This window comes from Nylanderia fulva, unplaced genomic scaffold, assembly GCF_048542155.1.
Source record: "Nylanderia fulva isolate GAGA-0341 unplaced genomic scaffold, ASM4854215v1 Scaffold39, whole genome shotgun sequence".
In the NCBI taxonomy this organism is placed as follows: domain Eukaryota; kingdom Metazoa; phylum Arthropoda; class Insecta; order Hymenoptera; family Formicidae; genus Nylanderia; species Nylanderia fulva.
Window position 1 is genome coordinate 528,051 of NW_028190466.1, and position 19,865 is coordinate 547,915.

The 19,865-nt window shown below is 32.5% G+C and overlaps 3 protein-coding genes and 1 long non-coding RNA gene across 7 annotated transcripts; 1 reads left to right on the forward strand and 3 right to left on the reverse strand.

Annotated features, from left to right (window-relative positions):
* Acat1 (Acetyl-CoA acetyltransferase 1) lies at window positions 1-3,396 on the reverse strand. The gene is given in 9 exon segments (XM_029304388.2): window positions 1-530; window positions 1,207-1,364; window positions 1,437-1,625; window positions 1,724-2,014; window positions 2,109-2,302; window positions 2,546-2,610; window positions 2,612-2,658; window positions 2,748-2,894; window positions 3,194-3,396. Coding segments are annotated over 9 exon segments (1,239 nt in total). The 5' UTR covers window positions 3,221-3,396; the 3' UTR covers window positions 1-409.
* An 810-nt stretch (window positions 3,397-4,206) lies between these two features.
* LOC146721973 (uncharacterized) lies at window positions 4,207-11,645 on the reverse strand. Of its 3 annotated transcripts, none has more exons than XM_085485709.1 (5): window positions 11,448-11,645; window positions 11,140-11,276; window positions 5,256-5,750; window positions 5,078-5,146; window positions 4,207-4,785 (listed from the first exon to the last, which is right to left on the reverse strand). In XM_085485709.1, the coding sequence occupies exons 1-3, from the start codon at window positions 11,486-11,488 to the stop codon at window positions 5,656-5,658; spliced, it is 273 nt and encodes a 90-aa protein (XP_085341835.1). In that variant the 5' UTR covers window positions 11,489-11,645; the 3' UTR covers window positions 4,207-4,785; window positions 5,078-5,146; window positions 5,256-5,655. The 3 variants fall into 3 exon arrangements, with proteins under 3 accessions (XP_085341835.1, XP_085341836.1, XP_085341834.1); XM_085485710.1 differs by lacking the exons at window positions 11,140-11,276; window positions 11,448-11,645 and adding exons at window positions 6,025-6,161; window positions 6,332-6,439; XM_085485708.1 differs by lacking the exons at window positions 11,140-11,276; window positions 11,448-11,645 and adding exons at window positions 6,025-6,191; window positions 6,332-6,439.
* Window positions 8,320-9,691, reverse strand: LOC114945794 (uncharacterized). Of its 2 annotated transcripts, none has more exons than XR_014925400.1 (4): window positions 9,578-9,691; window positions 9,241-9,387; window positions 8,754-8,887; window positions 8,320-8,510 (listed from the first exon to the last, which is right to left on the reverse strand). It is a non-coding gene; the product is annotated as an uncharacterized LOC114945794 (long non-coding RNA). The 2 variants fall into 2 exon arrangements; XR_014925399.1 differs by having other exon boundaries at window positions 9,236-9,387.
* A 973-nt stretch (window positions 11,646-12,618) lies between the features above and the next one.
* Diap2 (Death-associated inhibitor of apoptosis 2) lies at window positions 12,619-19,014 on the forward strand. Its single transcript, XM_029304395.2, has 9 exons — window positions 12,619-12,763; window positions 12,848-13,507; window positions 16,440-16,557; window positions 16,683-16,871; window positions 16,952-17,130; window positions 17,241-17,540; window positions 17,654-17,796; window positions 17,902-18,059; window positions 18,526-19,014. Exons 2-9 carry the CDS (start codon window positions 12,986-12,988, stop codon window positions 18,714-18,716), a joined length of 1,800 nt encoding a protein of 599 aa, XP_029160228.2. The 5' UTR covers window positions 12,619-12,763; window positions 12,848-12,985; the 3' UTR covers window positions 18,717-19,014.
* The last annotated feature ends 851 nt before the right edge of the window (window positions 19,015-19,865 follow it).

The following is a 19,865-nucleotide window of genomic DNA, read 5'->3' on the forward strand; positions in this document are numbered from 1 at the left end:
TTGATAATATGTAAAAAAGTTTATTTCTACATAGTAAATATAAGAAGATAAGCAGCAATACAGAAAAGATACACAGAGGAAAAAAATATATATTTTCTTATACTTTCTTATATTGCTTCTTTTCTCGCTTAGAAGTTGTATATTTTACTTATAAACATACATGTATATTTCAGTAGAAAAATTATAAAATGTTCTATTATAATTACATTTATATATAATTATTATAATCACATTTATATAAAAAAGCTATAAAAACGCTTTTCAACATTACTTTAAAAGTATACACATTTCGTAATATAAAAAATAACATTTTTTATATACAATTCAATTCATATGTATTATCGATACAACAAAGATAGATCGTGTGGCATCTCATGAGAATTAAAACAGCAGCAATTATTTGGGGAACTTACAATTTCTCAATCAAGATCGATGATGCACCACCACCTCCGTTGCAAATTGATGCGACACCCTTTTCCCCGGCTTTAAGAGCATGAACCAAGTGTACCACGATACGTGCTCCTGACATACTGTAAGAAAGATTCATATTTATTAATAAATAATTAATAGTTTTAATAATTATCTTTTGACATAATTTTAATTATTTCATTTTATTTCAATTATTTTTATTAAGTAACTTTATGACAGAGTTGGCATGTTTTAAACAATTTGTTTAAAACTGTTTAAAATATGTAACCAATAGATATAAAATTAAAAATATAAATATAAATAATAAAAATAATATGATAATAAAAATAATATGATTATGATAAGTATTATTTTAACAGAATATATATTTTTGAATATTAAATATTGAGCAACAATCAATATAATTGAATATATTCAAGATTATACATATAAAGCTATCTACACAAAGCAAAAACTATTAAAATCTTAATTATAGCACATTGCATTTTACATTTTATCTATTGTAAATAATAAAATAATTTAGCTCATTTAATTAAAAAAAATATACACATTTAAGAAAAAATGAACGATAATAACATATTAGAATAGCATTGCATATTTTTTTATACCTATCTTTATAAATTGAATTAATGTAAAAATGTTGTTTTAAACAAAAAATCAGTGTTTTTTGTTTAAAATGAAAAAAATCATTTTTTGCCAACCCTGTTTTATAATACGATAAAAGAGAGAGACGTCCGCATAAATGAAGACTCTTAGAAACTATTCGGATAAACTCACCCTATGGGATGTCCGAGCGAAACAGCACCGCCGTGAACGTTTACCCTGGTGGGATCAATGTCAAGTAATTTTTGATTTGCCACAGCCACCACACTGAACGCCTCGTTGATCTCCCAAAGGGCCACGTCGTCCTTCTTAACTCCGGCGTTTTGAAGCAGCTGAAAAAAATTCAATATTGTTGTTGAAAATATTCCAAAAAAATTAATCGTTTCACTGACAAATGGACTTACCGATGGCACAGCAAGTGCCGGGGCAATCGGGAAATCTATAGGATCCGTTGCTGCATCCTGGAAAGCGACAACTCTGGCCAGAGGTTTGAGATTCAGTCTTTGAGCGACTTCGCTGGTCGTTAAAATTAACGCAGCAGCACCATCATTTAGAGTGGACGCGTTTCCTGCTGTCACCGTACCATTTTCTTTCTATATATGTAGAGAAGATAGGAGAAATAAGGATTTAGCAATGTGAATAAAGTATTTATAGTATTATAGCTTCAACTCATATCAAATGTTACTCTTACCTGAAAAACTGTGCTCAAGTTGCCAAACTTCTCGAAGTTGACTCTTTTATACTCCTCATCCCCTGCAAAAATTACATCCGGCTTGCCCTTCTTCTGAGGAACACTCACAGATACAAGTTCCTCCTTAAATACATTATTTTGATAAGCTGCGGCACTGCGTTTGTAACTGCTGATAGCATACTCGTCCTGCTGCTGGCGAGTAATGTTGAGTTTCTTAGCAGTGTTTTCAGCACAGTTACCCATGTGACACTTATTATATACATCAGTCAATCCATCAAATACAATACCATCCTATAAACAAAAATTTGCACGATATTAATTACTTATATTGTGTAAATGTATAGATATATTTTTATGTACGGCAAATAAAGGAATATAATTTAACCTGAAGTTTTACTCCACCATATGGCGTTTCACCACGCGCTAAATAATATGGCACATTAGACATAGATTCCATACCACCGGCTAGAATAATCTCTTGGTGACCGCACTGAAGAGACTGAGAGGCTAGCATGATACTTTTCATGCCACTTGCGCAGACTTTGTTCACCGTAGTACATATTGTTGATTTTGGAAGACCTAATGACAGATATATAATAATAATATAATATTTTAATAATAATAATCAGATTATAATAATAATAATCAGATAATAATAATCTCATTACATATCCTATAATAAATGATGAGATTATATATTTTTTTATCAATATGTGACCTTTATTCCATTGAAGCACTACCGCATTAATACTATTATTATTGTGAAACTTTACTAAATGCAAAATATTAATTGAAAAAGACTAAAAAATACATTTTTAAGACCTGCAAATAATGTAGCTTGTCTCGCTGGTGCTTGACCCAAGAAACTTTGGCAGACGTTGCCTATATACTTCTTTGACTTGTTCCTTAGCGATACCAGCTCTTTCAACAGCTGCCTATAAGATATATATTTATTAGTTATAATTTATACTTAGTCGTAATTTATAATTAATTCCTAAACATTGAGATAAGTCAAGATCCTTACTTGCACAGCTACTGCACCGAGTTTAGTGGCCGATATGCTTGACAAGGATCCAAGAAATGAACCCATTGGAGTTCGCACAGCACTAATTATTACAACATCATTTAAATTGATTTTGGAACTATACAAACGCTTGCTCATCAAATTTATCTGAAAAGAAAAGTTATTATTAAGATACATCTCCACAGTTTTAATACATAAATTAGGCTTGAAGAAATATATGAATTAAAAAAAGACTTAATTTGTCATTTTTAATAATTAGTATAAATCTCACTTTAAAAATTATTTATAATTATATATTTATATTTAAAAAAAAAGTGGGGAGAGTTAAGTAGACACAAAATATAGCACATAACCATGTTTTAAAAAGCTAAACGTGTGTATACATATATATATATATATATTAAATATATAATATATTGACATTTAATTAATTGAAAGTAACTTACCTTAGCCAATCTCATTATTGTCGCCATTATTGTAAACGATATTTTATTGGAAAGGAAAAATACACTGTGCAAGTAAAGTTCAGTCAGCAGCAAGATGGTGTTTGACGTCAATGACGTATCAATGACGTATATGTAAACACATTTGACGATTTAACTTCTCATTTTCCTTTACACATTTTTTAAAATGTTCCAATTTTTCTCCCCTTCATGAAAAACAATAATTATTTATTTATTGTTACTAATACTAAATCCTTTGAATTACTTAGCGAAAAATGAGTAAAATTATTAAAACTGGAATACGTTTGGGTAGTAATAGTTATAGGTATATGTAATTAATTTTTAACATATCAAAATTTTTTATGATTAGATGTGTTTGGCTCCTATAATCATTATATAATTTCGCACTACTTTATATAATGAAAGGATCCCAAATAGACAAAAACATATCTTTTAGATTTCTAAAAGATATCTTACTATATCTTAAGATGTCTTTCATTTTGTACCAAAAGATATTTTATAGGAATCTAAAAGATGTCTTATGCAACAGTTTCAAATATCTTTTAGATATCTATAGATGTCTTCAAGATATCTTATAGAAATTTAAAAGATATCTTATGCAACAGTTTCAGATATCTTTTAGATATCTATAGATGTCTTCAAGATATCTTGTAGAAATCTAAAAAAAGTCTAATAGTTATCTTTTAGTTGCATGTACAAGATATATTCTAGATGTCTTGGAAACTATTTTCTAGATGTCTTTAAGATATCTACCCAGATAGCCACAGTAATTATTATGACATCAAAATGATGTCATAATAATTACTGTGGCTATCTGGGTAAATAGATATAAACTTATATCGGAAAAATAAATAACATATATAGCATATGACAATGTTAAGTTTATTAATTAAAAGTTGCTACCTAATTATTTGCAACAACTTTTAATTAATAAACTTAACATTGTCAAGCTATATATGTTAAAATCCTTTTCTTGAAAAAACTTGAACACTATGTTAATGTGAAAAGATGGAAATATATATTTAAAACTACACAGAAATATTACACATACAAAATATTAAACATTACGTATTATTACTATACTATATATATGTTTTATTAATAGATATATATATATATATATATATATATATATATATATATATATGTGTGTGTGTGTGTGTGAATGTATATATGTATATATACATATATATAATACAAGTATAAATATATGTATATATGTATCCCTGTCGCTTTAAAGCCCCTTGCACAATGTCAGGCAATAACAGGCAGTACGAACAGGAAATAAAAGATATTCACCAATAAAAGCAGAAAATAATATATATTTATTCTCTGCTCTTTATAGTGAATATCTTTTATTTCCTGCTTCTATTGCCTGCAGCCTGACATTATGCAAGAGGCTTAATATTTAAACTATCTAATATTAATGCCGATTTTCATTATTTCTTTCTTCTCTTTGCATCTTTTTCATCCGATATCGCATTTTATCACCTGCATGTTGCAACTAATTCTTTATATGTTTTGTAATCAATGCGAGCAATCAGGTGTTTTTTCTTTTGCATGAGTCACAACCCCTGTGGATAATATATATACATTTATATTAGTGAATAAATATATTGGAAAATATACTCTATTTATATAATATTAGTATTTAAAAAATTGTTAATAATAAGTTATAATTTTATACGTGTCACATTATATACATACATCACAAAGAATATAAATAACAAAGTAATGCGAATAAATAAAAATTGAAAAACATATATAAATAAAATCTATTAAAGTACATTTACCACTATGTTTGCAAACGTAGAATTTTTAAAATAGTAATCTGAATTTATTTAGAACAAATAATCCATTACATACTGTTCAAACTTGCATGATGCGAATAGAGAGAAGATATAAAAAACTATTTGTGAAAGTGCAAGATCTTTTCTGTGGATTAAAATAAATAAGAAATTAAATAAATTACAATAACAAATTATCATTATTTCAAACAATTTAAACAGATAAAAAGAATTGAAATAAATGTAATGAAATATACCTTGTAACAGCGATGTTAAGATATCATCCACGATGGATAATAAAAGACATCTTTAAATGTGACGAGCAGCAAATATTGGTTCGATGCAAGAAAATAATGCTATTCAGAGAATCATTTTTCCTAATAAAATTTTTAATAAAACATTTTTAATAATAATTATATATATAATCGTAATAACAAGAGTGCTGTTTAAAGGCTGTGCACAATAGAAGGAGTAAGCGAAAGGGATAAATAGACCAAAAATTTTTCTATTCTGCGTTACTACATTACATATGTTTCATATTCAACTGTTCTTTATTCTTTTCTCTTGTTTTCTGTTGCTTATACTCGGTTCCTTTTATTGTGTATTGTGTATTGCAGCCCCTTATAAGTAGTAAAAATAGTATGACCTGTTTTTGGATCAAATGGCAATTGTGCTAAATAATAACTCGAAGAAGTCCAATATCTCAATGTTCCTCGAAGAAGTCGAATATCTTAGTTCCCTCATTCTTATCACTGAAAAGAAAATATTACAACTAGATGATCTCAAATTTGTAACAGAATAATGTAGTTTAAAATAAATTATTTTATGTATGTAATAAATATTACATGAATATATTATAAAAATATTTTTATAATTTCATGTAATATTCAATAAAAATTTGCACATTGTGATCACTCGCACAGTTTTACACATTACATCACTTTTACACATAATAACACTTTTGTCACTCATTCATACGTATCATGCGTGAATCGGAAAGCTATATAGATATTGTAAGAAATATACATGCGTCCGGCGGATATCGTCGAATTACGTCGTCCTGATCGTCCACAGCCGACATTGCGTGCGCATACGAGCAGGCGCAGGACCGGAGCGTAGCAGGAGTGGGGCACCGTTCGAAGGCACTGTTCCAAAAGGACCGGCTAAAAACGGTGACTCTCTTTTGAGAAGCGCTATAATACGGTTGGAAAAATTATACGTGCGGGAGTTCTTTCGATAATTCTTGTATCGCATACTAATTGAATAAATCGGTTCCAAGTCTTTTCTTATACTTTAATTTCGAGTGTTCGAGTTATCTTTATTTCAAACATACCACCCTATCTGACAATCCCAAGAAGAAGAGCATCGTCTCATCGTTTCTTTTCAACGTCAGAAGTGGGATACAGCTCAGGCTTCACAGAGATCCAGAAGCAAAGGTCATCTGGGACAGAGAGAAAAATAAAAGAGTCGTTAAACATACTCAACGGTCTTTTTAAATTTAACGGTAAGAGATTCTACCTGCATGGTGCAGACTCGGGCTCGTGGTAAAATGGATAGAGCTCAACTGGAGAACCTCTCTCACGAGGAGCTAAGATTAGAAGCGTCCAAGTATCGGTTACCGATCTCGGGAAACCGAAACTCTCTAATTGACGTGATCATGACCCATCTCGAGACTCATGGGCCGGTCGAGAAGATGATGCAGCTGGCCTCTCCGAGACCGACGACGTCGGGTGCGGTTCCGAAGATCACGAAGGCCTCGCAGCAACGGAGAGACTCCCAGGAATCGGCGGACGTCTTAAAACAGATGCTGGTGGCGATGCAGAAGCAGCACGAGCAAATGGGAGCAGCGATGCGGCTGCAACACGAAACGTTAGGGCAAATACTCCATTTGCTAACCGACCAGAGGGAGGCGAGATCAGCGCAAACACAGGTAGGCACGGCGAGGGAGGTTGAGCGAGATACTTCACCTCGTGTGTCCCCGTCGGAGGAAGCAGGACGGCGCTCGATGGAGTCGTGGTCGTCAGGATCGGCGGTACAGGCGTTGGCCCACCAAATCCCGGAGTTCGGTGGCACGGAGGACGACAACGTCCACTCCTGGGTGCGGAGAGTGGACAAGGTTGCTCAGGTCCACGGAGCGACGGACGGAGCGACATTGCTGGCTGCTTCAAGCAGGCTGACCAAGTCGGCCAGGAGATGGTTTGACGTCCAGGGGGATCTGGCCGTTGAATCCTGGGTCGGCTTGAGGTCGGAGTTGCTGAAAATATTTGATAGGAAAATTCCGTTTTATAGGGCAATGCAGAAAATTGAGGCAAGGAAGTGGACTTCCAATAAGGAATCCTTCGATGATTACGCCATTGAGAAGCTGGCGTTGATGCATCAGGTCGACCTACCTGATCGGGACAGGATCCAGTTGCTGGTGAGCGGAATAATGCCGACATCACTCAGAGCGACGGCACTGGCAGTATCCGACGACACTCTTGAAGGCTTCTTGGCGCGGATGCGGACAATCACCCAGGGCACCTCGGACTGGGAAAGGAAGCCGTCGTCCCAAGGGCAGCCGCAGAAGCCGAAGGATGGAGCCTGCCGGAACTGCGGAAAGAAAGGACATACGTACAAAGAGTGCAGAAATGAGGTATCGTGCTTTTATTGTAAAGAGAAAGGGCATAGGCGATTTGACTGCCCGATCTTGAAAAAGAAAGAGTCCAAGACTCCCGGGCGCACACCGAATTCCTCTGGAATAGCGGCGGCGAGCGTGTCAGCGGATATACAGGCGTCCGATAGCGTCGCGGTAGTACAGGCGGAGCGTACATTGTTGTCCGTCACCGATCCGTTCGTTAAGATCAACTTCCTAGAAAACGGAGAATGTAATTTGACAGCGTTAATCGATACGGGTAGTCCGGTGTCATTTATAAAAAATAGTATTTTCGAAAAATTTATACAACCGGGAAATAAGTTGATGAAAATTAAGAGTCCGCTGAGAAACTTAACAAACGAGCCATTAAACATATTAGGAATTTACAGAAGTCGCATAGGAATACAGTGCCTAAAAAATAAAGTAATCTCAGTGAATTTATATGTTCTCGATTCAAATACGTTTCAAGGAGACCTAATATTAGGGCGCGAGTTCATTATCGAAGAAAAACTTACCTTTGTTTATGAGCCAGGCGCGAAGGGTGACCGAGATAAGGCGAATCTGTTTTCGTATTTACCGCTGTGTATTGATAGCAACGAAAATAATCTGGAAAACATAATTGAACAACATGATATAGACTTTGACATAGAAGCAAAAGATCGGTTAAGTAAACTTGTTTGTCGAATAAGAGACAAAAATATTATACCTGTCAAGGACGAAAACACCGTCCAAGTGCAATTGAAAGACCCGTCGATTTATGCTTTTGCGCCGAGGCGTTTTGCAAACGCGGAGCGAGCGGAACTCAGAAAGATCACCGACGATCTTCTTGAACGGAGAATAATTCAGCCCAGCGTTTCCCCGTACTGCGCTCGAGTAGTTCCTATAAGGAAAAAGAACGGGCAATTACGATTATGCGTGGATTTGAGACCTTTAAATAGTCGCGTAATAAAACAGAAATATCCGTTCCCGATAATAGAAGATTGTCTCGCGAAACTCGGTAATAAAAAAGTATTCACTTTGTTAGACCTTAAAGACAGCTTTTACCAGATTAGAGTTCATAAGGATTCAACAAAGTATTTTTCTTTCGCCACGCCAGACGGGCAATTTGAATATACGCGTTTACCTTTCGGTTATTCAGAATCACCCGCGGAATTCCAGAAAAGATTGATACGGATCCTTAACCCGTTGATTCGTGCAGACAAGATCCTGGTTTACATCGATGATGTTCTGATTCCTTCTGAATCCGTTGAGGAAAATCTGGAAATTTTAGAGAAAGTATTGTTAATTCTGAAAAGTTACGATTTTCAACTGAATTATGCGAAATGTAAATTTTTAAGGTCAGAGATAGAATTCCTAGGATACAGAATTTCAGGGACGGGAATTACTCTTAGCCCGCGGCACACGGAGGCTATAAAAAATTACAATCCTCCGAAGGACAGACTTCAATTACAAAGATTTTTAGGCCTTACAAATTATTTTAGAAATTCAGTCAGGGATTATTCGATTAAAATTAGACCATTACAAAATTTGATGAGGAAAAACTGTGCCGTATCTTTTCGATAATTCGTGCATAGAGGCGTTTAAATTACTAAAGAGTGAACTGACCTCACCTCCGGTGTTGAGTCTGTATAATCCCTCCGCAGAGACTCAGCTTCATACAGATGCGTGCAGTCTAGGGTACGGGGCGATTCTGTTGCAGCAGCAGCAGGAGGGGAAATGGTCCCCAGTAGCGTACTTTAGCTCAGGCACGAATGCGGCTGAGAAAAATTATCATAGTTATGAGTTAGAGATGTTAGCTATAGTGCGTGCGATAGAAAGATTCCACGTGTATCTGTACGGTATAGATTTTGCAGTCATTACAGACTGTAATGCAATCGTGTATGCTATCAATAAGGCAAATTTAAATCCTCGAATAGCCAGATGGACTTTGGCTCTGCAAAATTATACCTTTAGTATAAGGCACCGCCCAGGAAGTCGCATGGCTCACGTTGACGCCCTCAGCAGATGCGTGGCCCATGTTGACGAGCTCCCTTTGGAAAGGCGTTTAGAATTTTTACAGCTGACAGATCCTAGAATATTAGAAATCAGTCAGAGCTTAGAGCTAGAGGATAGTGATAAATTTGCCTTAAGTGACGGCTTAGTTTATAAAAAAATAGAGGACAGATTAAAATTTGTGGTACCTGAGTCAATGGTGACGAATATGTTGCAAATCCACCACGACGAATTGGCTCATTGCGGTGCTGAGAAAACATTCCAAAGTATTAATCAAAATTTTTGGTTTCCGACAATGAGGAAACGAGTATATGAATACGTGAATAACTGTTTCACTTGCATTATGTCGAATAGTTCTTCGAATCGTTTGGAGGGGGAAACACAGCTGTACCCTTTACCCACGTTGCCACTTGATGTACTGCATGTTGACCACTTCGGTCCGCTTCAAGAAACTGCGGATAATTTCAAACATATTTTAGTTGTGATAGATGCATTTTCGCAATTTACGTGGTTATTTCCTACAAAATCTACAGGGACTAAAGAAGCGCTACATTGTATCGATAACATTATATCTGTGTTTGGAAATCCACTAGAAATAGTTTTGGATAAAGGCACAGTTTTTACGTCAAAAGAATTCTTAGAAGTCATGAAAGAGAAAAACATCAAGCATAGAAAGGTTGCGGTGGCAGCGCCGTGGGCAAATGGTATGGTTGAGAGGGTGAATCGTTTCATCAAATCGTCCCTCACTAAATTAATAGAGACACCGAGTGGATGGAAAGAGCGTCTAAATGTTATGCAGCACGTGCTCAATAATACATACCATTCCGCAATCAAGGCTACTACCGGCAAAGATCATGTTTGGCTTCGATCAACGTAGCCACGGCGATAGCTCCCTAGCCAGGTTTACGCAAGCTCTTGTAGATATCGATGCGAACCTTGAAAAGAAAGGGATATTAGCAGGGAAAATGCGTTGCGAGCGACTGAAGGTAGTAAGGGATATACAATAAAATGTACCGAGACAAACACTGTAGGAAACCAACGATATATAAAATAGGAGATCGTATTCTAATTAGGGACGACCGAAATAAAGTTAGGAATTAATTCAAAGTTGAAACCTAATTACAAAGGGACCTTACCAGATTGCGAAGGTCCTTGGGAACCATAGATACGTGATCCAGAATATTCCAGGTTTTAACATTAAGCAAAAACCCTTAAATACCATATTGTCTGTCGATCGAATAAAACCGTGGATCAAGGCGCCGGAGAAACCTGAAAATTAATTTGTAGTTGTAAATAGAATATTTGTATTAGATTTAAGTCGTAGTTAGAATAGTAAACGAACAAAAAAAAAAGAGGAAAGAATGTATCACAATAACCTCAACAACGCGATATATATAATGTGCTAGCGGCGGAATTAGTAATAATCATTGTTATCTAACGACTAACCGATTTGTACATAATGTAGTTAACTTCGAGACGAAGTTCAAATCAGGCTGGCCGAGTTGTAAGAAATATACATGCGTCCGGCGGATATCGTCGAATTACGTCGTCCTGATCATCCACAGCAGACATTGCGTGCGCATTCGAGCAGGCGCAGGACAGGAGCGTAGCAGGAGTGGGGCACCGTTCGACGGCTCTGTTCCAAAAGGACCGGCTAAAAAACGGTGACTCTCTTTTGAGAAGCGCTATAATACGGTTGGAAAAATTATACGTGCGGGAGTTCTTTCGATAATTCTTGTATCGCATACTAATTGAATAAATCGGTTCCAAGTCTTTTCTTATACTTTAATTTCGAGTGTTCGAGTTATCATTATTTCAAACATACCACCCTATCTGACAATCCCAAGAAGAAGAGCATCGTCTCATCGTTTCTTTTCAATATCGTGTATGTTTTCTGTTAGTGAGAAATAAAAATGTTGGATTGGGTTAGATGCGAACCTCTAGAGTCGAAAAATATATATGCTTTATAATAGGAGTGTAACCCCGGTTGATTTAAATTATGTAATATATGTTACATATATAACACTTGCTTTAAAATTAAATTATAAAAATATATATATATATATTTATTTTAAAAATTTTAATGTTTGAGATATCTTTAAGATGTATAATAGATATCTTTTAGAAATTCCACAAAGACATCTTCATCAAAATCTTTTTAGACATCTGAAAGATATCTAGAAGACATCTTTTAGAAATGTCTTAAAGATTTCTTTAATGAGACATCTTTTAGATTTCTACAAGACTTCGATGTTATGTGGGACATTGCTTTTCCGAAGCCCAATTACCCATATTATTCTTAGGAATATCTAGATTTATTGTTAAAGCAACCTCATCTTCTATAATATCCATAAAATGCTAAATTCAAAATATGTAAAATATATAAAAAAATATTACAAATATGTAAAAATTGTCTGTATAATGTTATATAATATAATAAAAAAATGTTAATATATAAATACTAAGAAGCAAAATATAATTGTACTTATATATATATTTATATATTATATTTATATTATGATAATAACATAAATATTAAATAAAATTTAATAATTTTATTTAATTTTTTAGGCATTTTAAGATGTATATAATTTTATTTTTTATATTATATTCTATATTGTGTATTATACTAACATACTATTTGCATATGATATTCTCTTTAATAAAAATATGAAATTTTTTCTAAACATTTTTTTATACTCGTTATATAATAAAAAAAATATATAATATATAACAAATAACACACACACATATATATATATAATAATAATAATTAAATAATTAAATAATAAATAAAAGTATGGAATTATTATAAATAAAAAAAAATGTGAAATAATGAAATAAATAAAAATATAACATTTCTCAGACTAATTGTTTATACTTGTTATATATATAGAAATGACAAAAAAAATAAATTAATATTTATAAATAATACTGATAATCATAATACGCAGATTGTCACGTGTGACGACAGCAGCGCATGCGCGCAAAATTTCTGTGTATTTACGGTTACACCAGGTTATATACATCCACCCATATCGACAATCAGTTGATCAGTCGCAGAAGGGAGAAAAGTCCAGAGAAAATAATCGCAAACCTCGAGTCCGAGCTCCTGTCATGTCATCTCCCGCATAAATTGAGGTGAGTCCACGTGGGACTAAAATGTCACAACGTAATAAGAACGCAAAAATAAGCTCCCGTAATAAAATTCTGTCCTTAACGTAGAGAGGAGGTAACCCAATAAGGCGACCTACATCTGCACCAAGATGTATCACTAGACGAGAAGATGACCTTCGATCGACGACAGCTTCGCTGAAAAAGAATTTCGATTATCGTGTCATATCAGGCGAGACACTGTATGACATGAACGTCGAGGAGAAAAGACTCGCGACCTTCCGGGAATGGCCATCCAACGCGGCGATCGGCGCGTCCTGCCTCGCGAAGGCGGGTTTTTACTATACCGGACATTTCTTGGAGGTGCAGTGCTTTCTGTGCGGGACGAGGATATCGGACTGGAGCTACGGCGACCAGGCGATGGCGCGTCATCGCCGAAAAGCGCCCACCTGCCCCTTCGTCCTCGACTCAGCTAGGACCTGCAACGTCCCCTTGATTCCGATGATAGCTAGCGCGATGACAGCTGGTCCGATGACAGCTGGCCCGATGACGTCACCGTCGTCATCATCATCGTCCTCCTCCTCCCAACGATCCGAGAGCGTCGAGAGCCCGCAGGACTCTCGTGCTGCGTCGAGGTCCTCCTCGGATCCTTCCAAGTACCAGACTGTCTCGCAGAGGCTGCAGACGTTTGATAGCTGGCCGCTTACTTCCAGCATTCGGCCAGAACAGCTGGCTTCTGCAGGATTCTATTATCTTCAGTATGAAGATATGGTAAAAAATTGCTTTAATTATATGTATACATTATACTATAATAATATTGTGAGTTATTGCAATAAGTTAATTTTTTTTATTAAAATTTAGAGAAATATATTTTTCAATCATTAATCTTTTTATTGGAAATGTCAACTATTTTTATTGTTAAATTAAAATCTCTGTTTCTTAGAAATTGAAATTAATAAAAGCACCAGGCAATTTGTACATAATCTAATTAAAATTCAATTTGTAAAGCTATAGAATTTTATATTTAATAAATTTGATAAAAGGCTGTTAAGAGCAGTAAATATAAAAATTCAAATTATGTTAGAAAGTAAAGTCATATATAAAAATAATATTCTTTAATCTAATGTCTACTAATGAATTACAATAAAAGGTGACAAAAAAGAATTAAACATAAGTACTCTTTAAATACAAATACAAAGCGAACGTTTCGGTCAATATTTTGACCATTATCAACGCTGATTAAATTCTGAATTTAAAAACTAATAAACGATGTCATAACGGTAATATATACATCAAGCATAGTCATAGAGTATGTAACACATTAAAAATACAATGATAGATATAATGATTAACAAATATTATCGTAAGAGAAAAAGAGAACATGCTATGAACTGGTCAACAAAATTCAAGATCTTCATATTGACAATGGTTTCAAACTAATATCGTTAGATGTTGTTTCTCTTTTTACAAATGTTCAATCGATCTGGCATTAAAAAGTGTTTCTGATAGATGGCAATATTTGGCTGAGAATTGCGACATTCCGAAATCAGAATTCATGGCAGGATTAAACTTAGTTTTAAATTCCTCATTTTTTACTTTTAACAATATTTTTTACCGACAATCATATGGCATTCCTATGGGATCGCCACTTTCACCTATTATTGCAGATATAGTACTTCAGGACATTGAAAAACAAGCGCTCAATCTTTTAACATTTACACCACCTATTTATTTTAGATACGTAGATGACGTTATATGTGCTGTTCCATCTCATCAAATTCAACAAACTTTAGACATTTTCAACTCTTTTCACAATAGAATTCAGTTTACATTGGAATATAACAATAATAATAGCCTTGATTTTCTCGATGTCACGCTCATTTTAGAAAATAATTCTATTAAGACTGATTGGTACCATAAATCAACTTTCTCTGGTAGATATTTACATTACTTTTCACAACATCTTCCTTGTCAAAAAAGAGGAACAATAATTGGATTGGTTGACAAAGCATTTTTATTATCGCACCCAATTTTCCATACCAAGAGCTTAAAGTTGATAATTGATATATTAATTAATAATAGCTATCCTACTAAATTAATTTTTCAAACCATAAACCATCGTTTAAAATTACTGATCAATAAAAACAACATTATTAACAATAGTATTTCTACTCTAAAATTACCTAATTCATACTTTACCATTCCATATTTACCAACCATATCTGAACAATTTAAAAATATCACAAAGAATCTTAATACGAAACTTTCATACTTCAATTTAAATAAGTTAAACAAACACATTAAAGTGCATAAAGATAAAGTTCCAATTTTTTCCAATACCAATGTTGTTTATAGAATTGAATGTGCAGACTGTAATGCATCATATGTGGGCCAAACGGGACGTAAATTAAGCACTAGAATTTCTGAACATAAACTTGACATTAATAAGAATACAATGAATAAATATGTTATAACTAACCGTAGGCTTGATTTCAACCACGAATTTAAATGGAATGAAGTAAAAATTTCCTAGGAAAAAGATTAATCTCCGAGATGATTTATATTAAAAGACAAACAAATAGTTTGAACTTGCAAACGGACACAGAATGTTTACCTGATACATATATAGATAGTATTGATAAACTACCGAAACTCTGAAAATAGATACACAAATATAATAAGTTAACACCGCTCATTTTCACCTTTCGATCACTTTGTCTGTGACATTGTAAGTGTGCGGACCTCAAGAATCGATGTTCTTCCTACACTACTGTTTTCACGTTGCAATCTAATCATATGTAAGTCTATAAACATCTTCGTTTTCGTACAACCTATTAAGCTTAAATAAATCAATAACTATTTAATAACATTATAGGATTCAAATCATTATGTGTCTATCGGGTCTAATAACCGGAGTAGAAACACAATTTACGAATTTTAACCATCACATTATGACTATGTTGGAGGAATATCGCTTTTCATTTTTACATCATGTTCTCTTTTTCTCTTACGATAATATTTGTTAATCATTATATCTATTATTGTATTTTTAATGCGTTACATACTCTATGACGTTTTTGACTATGCTTGATGTATATATTACCGTTATGACACCGTTTATTAGTTTTTAAATTCAGAATTTAATCAGCGTTGATAATGGTCAAAATATTGACCGAAACGTTTGCTTTGTATTTGTATTTAAAGAGTACTTATGTTTAATTCTTTTTTTGTCACCTTTTATTGTAATTCATTAGTAGACATTAGATTAAAGAATATTATTTTTATATATGACTTTACTTTCTAACATAATTTGAATTTTTATATTTATTGCTCTTAACAGTCTTTTATCAAATTTATTATAATTTAATAAGAGCCTTGACTTACTACGATTTAATTTTATATTTAAATTCACTTTCGATAAATTAAAATTAATACGATTTTCTTATTAAGTTTAATACAATTTATTAAGTGTAAAGAAAAGTCATTACACACAAATTGATATATATTGGAAAGTGTATTTAGATTTTTTAAATTAAGAAAGAAGCACACAAATAAAGATTTATAATACTAAAAATAATTCATTTACAATAAAAAGATTAATAACAACTATGATTAAAACATTATGAATATATATTCATAGATAATAAATATAAAATATAATATTATATATATACCTGTTGTTGCATAACATTTTGTACAACAGGTGGAATGCGCATTTTGCAAAGGTGTTATAATGAATTGGAAAGCTGGAGACAATCCAGAGCATGCCCATAAATTAAATTTTCCAAATTGTGATTTCTATATGAGAGAAACAGAAGATGGTACGTTATTATTTCATGATAACACAAGAATCAAATATTTAATTTTACTTAAAAAAACTAAATATATACTAAACTCGTATATTTTCGCATGCAATCATCTTGATTAAATAATTTCATCTTAATAGATACATTTGGATTAGTCAAACTCTTGCCTGGTACTAGCACAGATTTAACAGAATTGGGAGTACAAGTGCATACAGTATCTAAATCACAATATACAACATTTGAAAAAAGATTGCAAACCTTTCGAAACTGGCCGAAAAATCTCAAGCAAACTCCAGAAATGTTAGCTGCTGCTGGATTCTATTATCAAGGTTGAAGATTTTTTTCACATATATGTATATCAGAACATTGATGAAATTTTTTTTGCTAAAATTTTATTATGCGTACACAGGATTTGACGACCAAGTCAGATGTTTTCATTGCGATGGAGGATTACATGGTTGGCAGCCAACAGATGATGTCTGGATTGAGCATGCATTCTGGTTTTCAAGTTGCGGCTTTGTAATCCTTATGCGTGGTCAAAAATTCATCAAACAAAGCATAAATATAAGAGGATCTTTAAATCTTTCGGTAACCATTATATTACTTTTACCTGTGATATTTTATCAATTAATTTAGAGATAATGTAAAATATTTATCTTATATGCTGTTTTTAATTATATTTTTTATTTTATATATAGATTTTTGATGTACCAGAGGAGAACAATGCTACAGAAAATTCGGTTGCATCTCTTCCCGCAATACAATGTAGCGAAGCAATAATAATAGAGACGGATGCAGAGTCTACGAGTGACATTACAGAAACTCCAGTCACTTCCAGTCCTTCAGTTTTACAACCTGGCAAGCCAATATCAGACACAGCAACACCTATGACAGGTGTTACAGACACTACAGTTACTTCCAGTCCGACAATTTTACAATCTAACAAACCGATAACAGATGTAACAGTTAAGATGCTACTAGATACCCCTCCAGCTAAGGTAAATATTATGTTTTAATTAATCAATATATAATATTTATATTAAACTTTTTTGATGTTATATCAGTTTGCAATGTATGAATAAAGTTAATCAATGTGTCTCTTGGTGTATAGGCTGCTCTTGAAATTGGATTACATGTGGACAGAGTAACGAGAGCTCTGAAGAGAAGAATGGAAGAGGTTGGCGAACCCTATGTAAATGCTACACATCTCATAGAAGCTGTTCTGCATGATCAACTCATGGAAGAGCCTACTAGGTATGTTAAACGTAGTACGAAGAATATGTTGCAAGCGATTAAAAATGCTTGTGTCATTGAAAAACGTGTCTCTCTCTCTCTCTCTCTCTCTCTTTCTCTCTTTAGACTCGATAATATTCCTACTTCATCTTCGGAATTGAAGACTTTATTAAATCAAATTATGCAATCTGATGACTCTACAAGTAAGGAAACTACGCAAGAATCTGATGCAAGTAAAAGTAAATATGATAAGAAGGAAGTGGAGACTGAATCAGATGATATTAGTAAGTAAATCTCAGTGAAATTTTATATATATATTTTTTATATATAGGGAGTCCCATTTTAATTGATTATTCCCAAAATCTTCTATTTTTTATTGTACAATAAAATGTTTCAAACAGAAGTTGTTTGCTTTGAAGAGACAGAAGATGTTGCTACAGACTTTTTTTCTAAAGAGTACTTTTCAAGGTCATTTGAAGCTCATTTATTTTGTGATAAATTAAAGTGGGACATCCTGTATATAATGATATTATGTTATAAAAATAGTTTTTTCCTTTTTTTTTCTTATCGCATACTGAATATTGCGGCTTAAATTGTAAACATTTAATTTTATCACATTCATTGCTGATAATACTTTTTAATGTAATTTTCTTTCGTTCCAAGATATTATGCATATATAATCTAATTTCTCGAAGGAAAAATGCAGACACACGTATCTCGCGTTAAATAGTTTGCGTAATTTTCTTTCAGTGTTTTTGCAAGAGGAGAATAGAAAATTAAAGGAGGCTCGTTTATGCAAGATCTGTATGGACAACGAATTAGCTATAGTGTTTTTACCTTGTGGCCATTTAGCGACGTGCGACAACTGTATACCGGCCTTAACGACATGTCCATTGTGCAGACTGAAGATCCGTGCTTATGTTCGTATCTTCTTGTCTTAATTGGCAAATGTAAAATAGACGTTGAAAGAGTGTGACAAATATTTGACGAGATTAGAAAATCGATGTTCCTATATTTATTGGTCATATGACGCTGCATTTTACATAAAATATATATTGTTATGTATATATTTTGCAAATATCTCTCTATCGATTTTATTTTTTGAAAGTATGTACAAATAGAAGATGAAGAAATATGTACAAATATTTATTTATACATATATTTTATTATTATAAAGCAGCGAATAAAAAAATGTAATATTGAATGGAAACTTAATTAGATTACGACAATATTGTTTTATTTTGACTTTTAGACTTGAGTTACTTAAAATATTTATTGCTTCTCAAATATATTTTACATCTGAGCATATCCTATTTGATTCAAATTAATAATATAAATAAATTAATATTTAATGTATTAATTATATATTAATAATAACGTTTTGCGAAATTATTAATAATAACGAAATATTAAATTAGTTGCAACTTATCGAGTTTTATCAAGATTTCAATTTTTTAAATATATATATATATATATATAAATTTTCAGTTTTTTTAAATATTACATTATTAAAAACAATTATTGAATTAGCATTATATATATAAAATGTAAAATATTTTACTATATATATATATATATATATATATATATATATACACATATAAATAATATATATGTATAACATATATAATGTAAAAACAATATTGTCTCTAATAATGTAATATTTTTTTAAACAAAAAAATTTCTTATATTAAAAAAATTAAATCTTAATGACTATTTTTATTTTTATTCTGTTATCAACAATTTTGTAGATGGCTATTCATCTACAAAAATTGTTGATATTATAGAATGTTATTCTGTATATTGTAGAATAATATTCTACAATATATTGTAAAATTATATTCTACAATATATTTTTATTGCATTGTTTATTGGCTTGAAATTACATCTGCAATATATGCGCATTAACATCAACAAGAAAATATAAACAAATCATGTAATAATTAAAAATGTAAAGTAGAGCAATAATGGTAGCTAAGACTAGTATAATTATAGTTTTAGTAATTATAGGTATAAGACAAGTTATACGAAACAAATTTTAGATGTCAATTTTTTTTAATGACTTGTTGAATTATGAAGTTATCAACAAA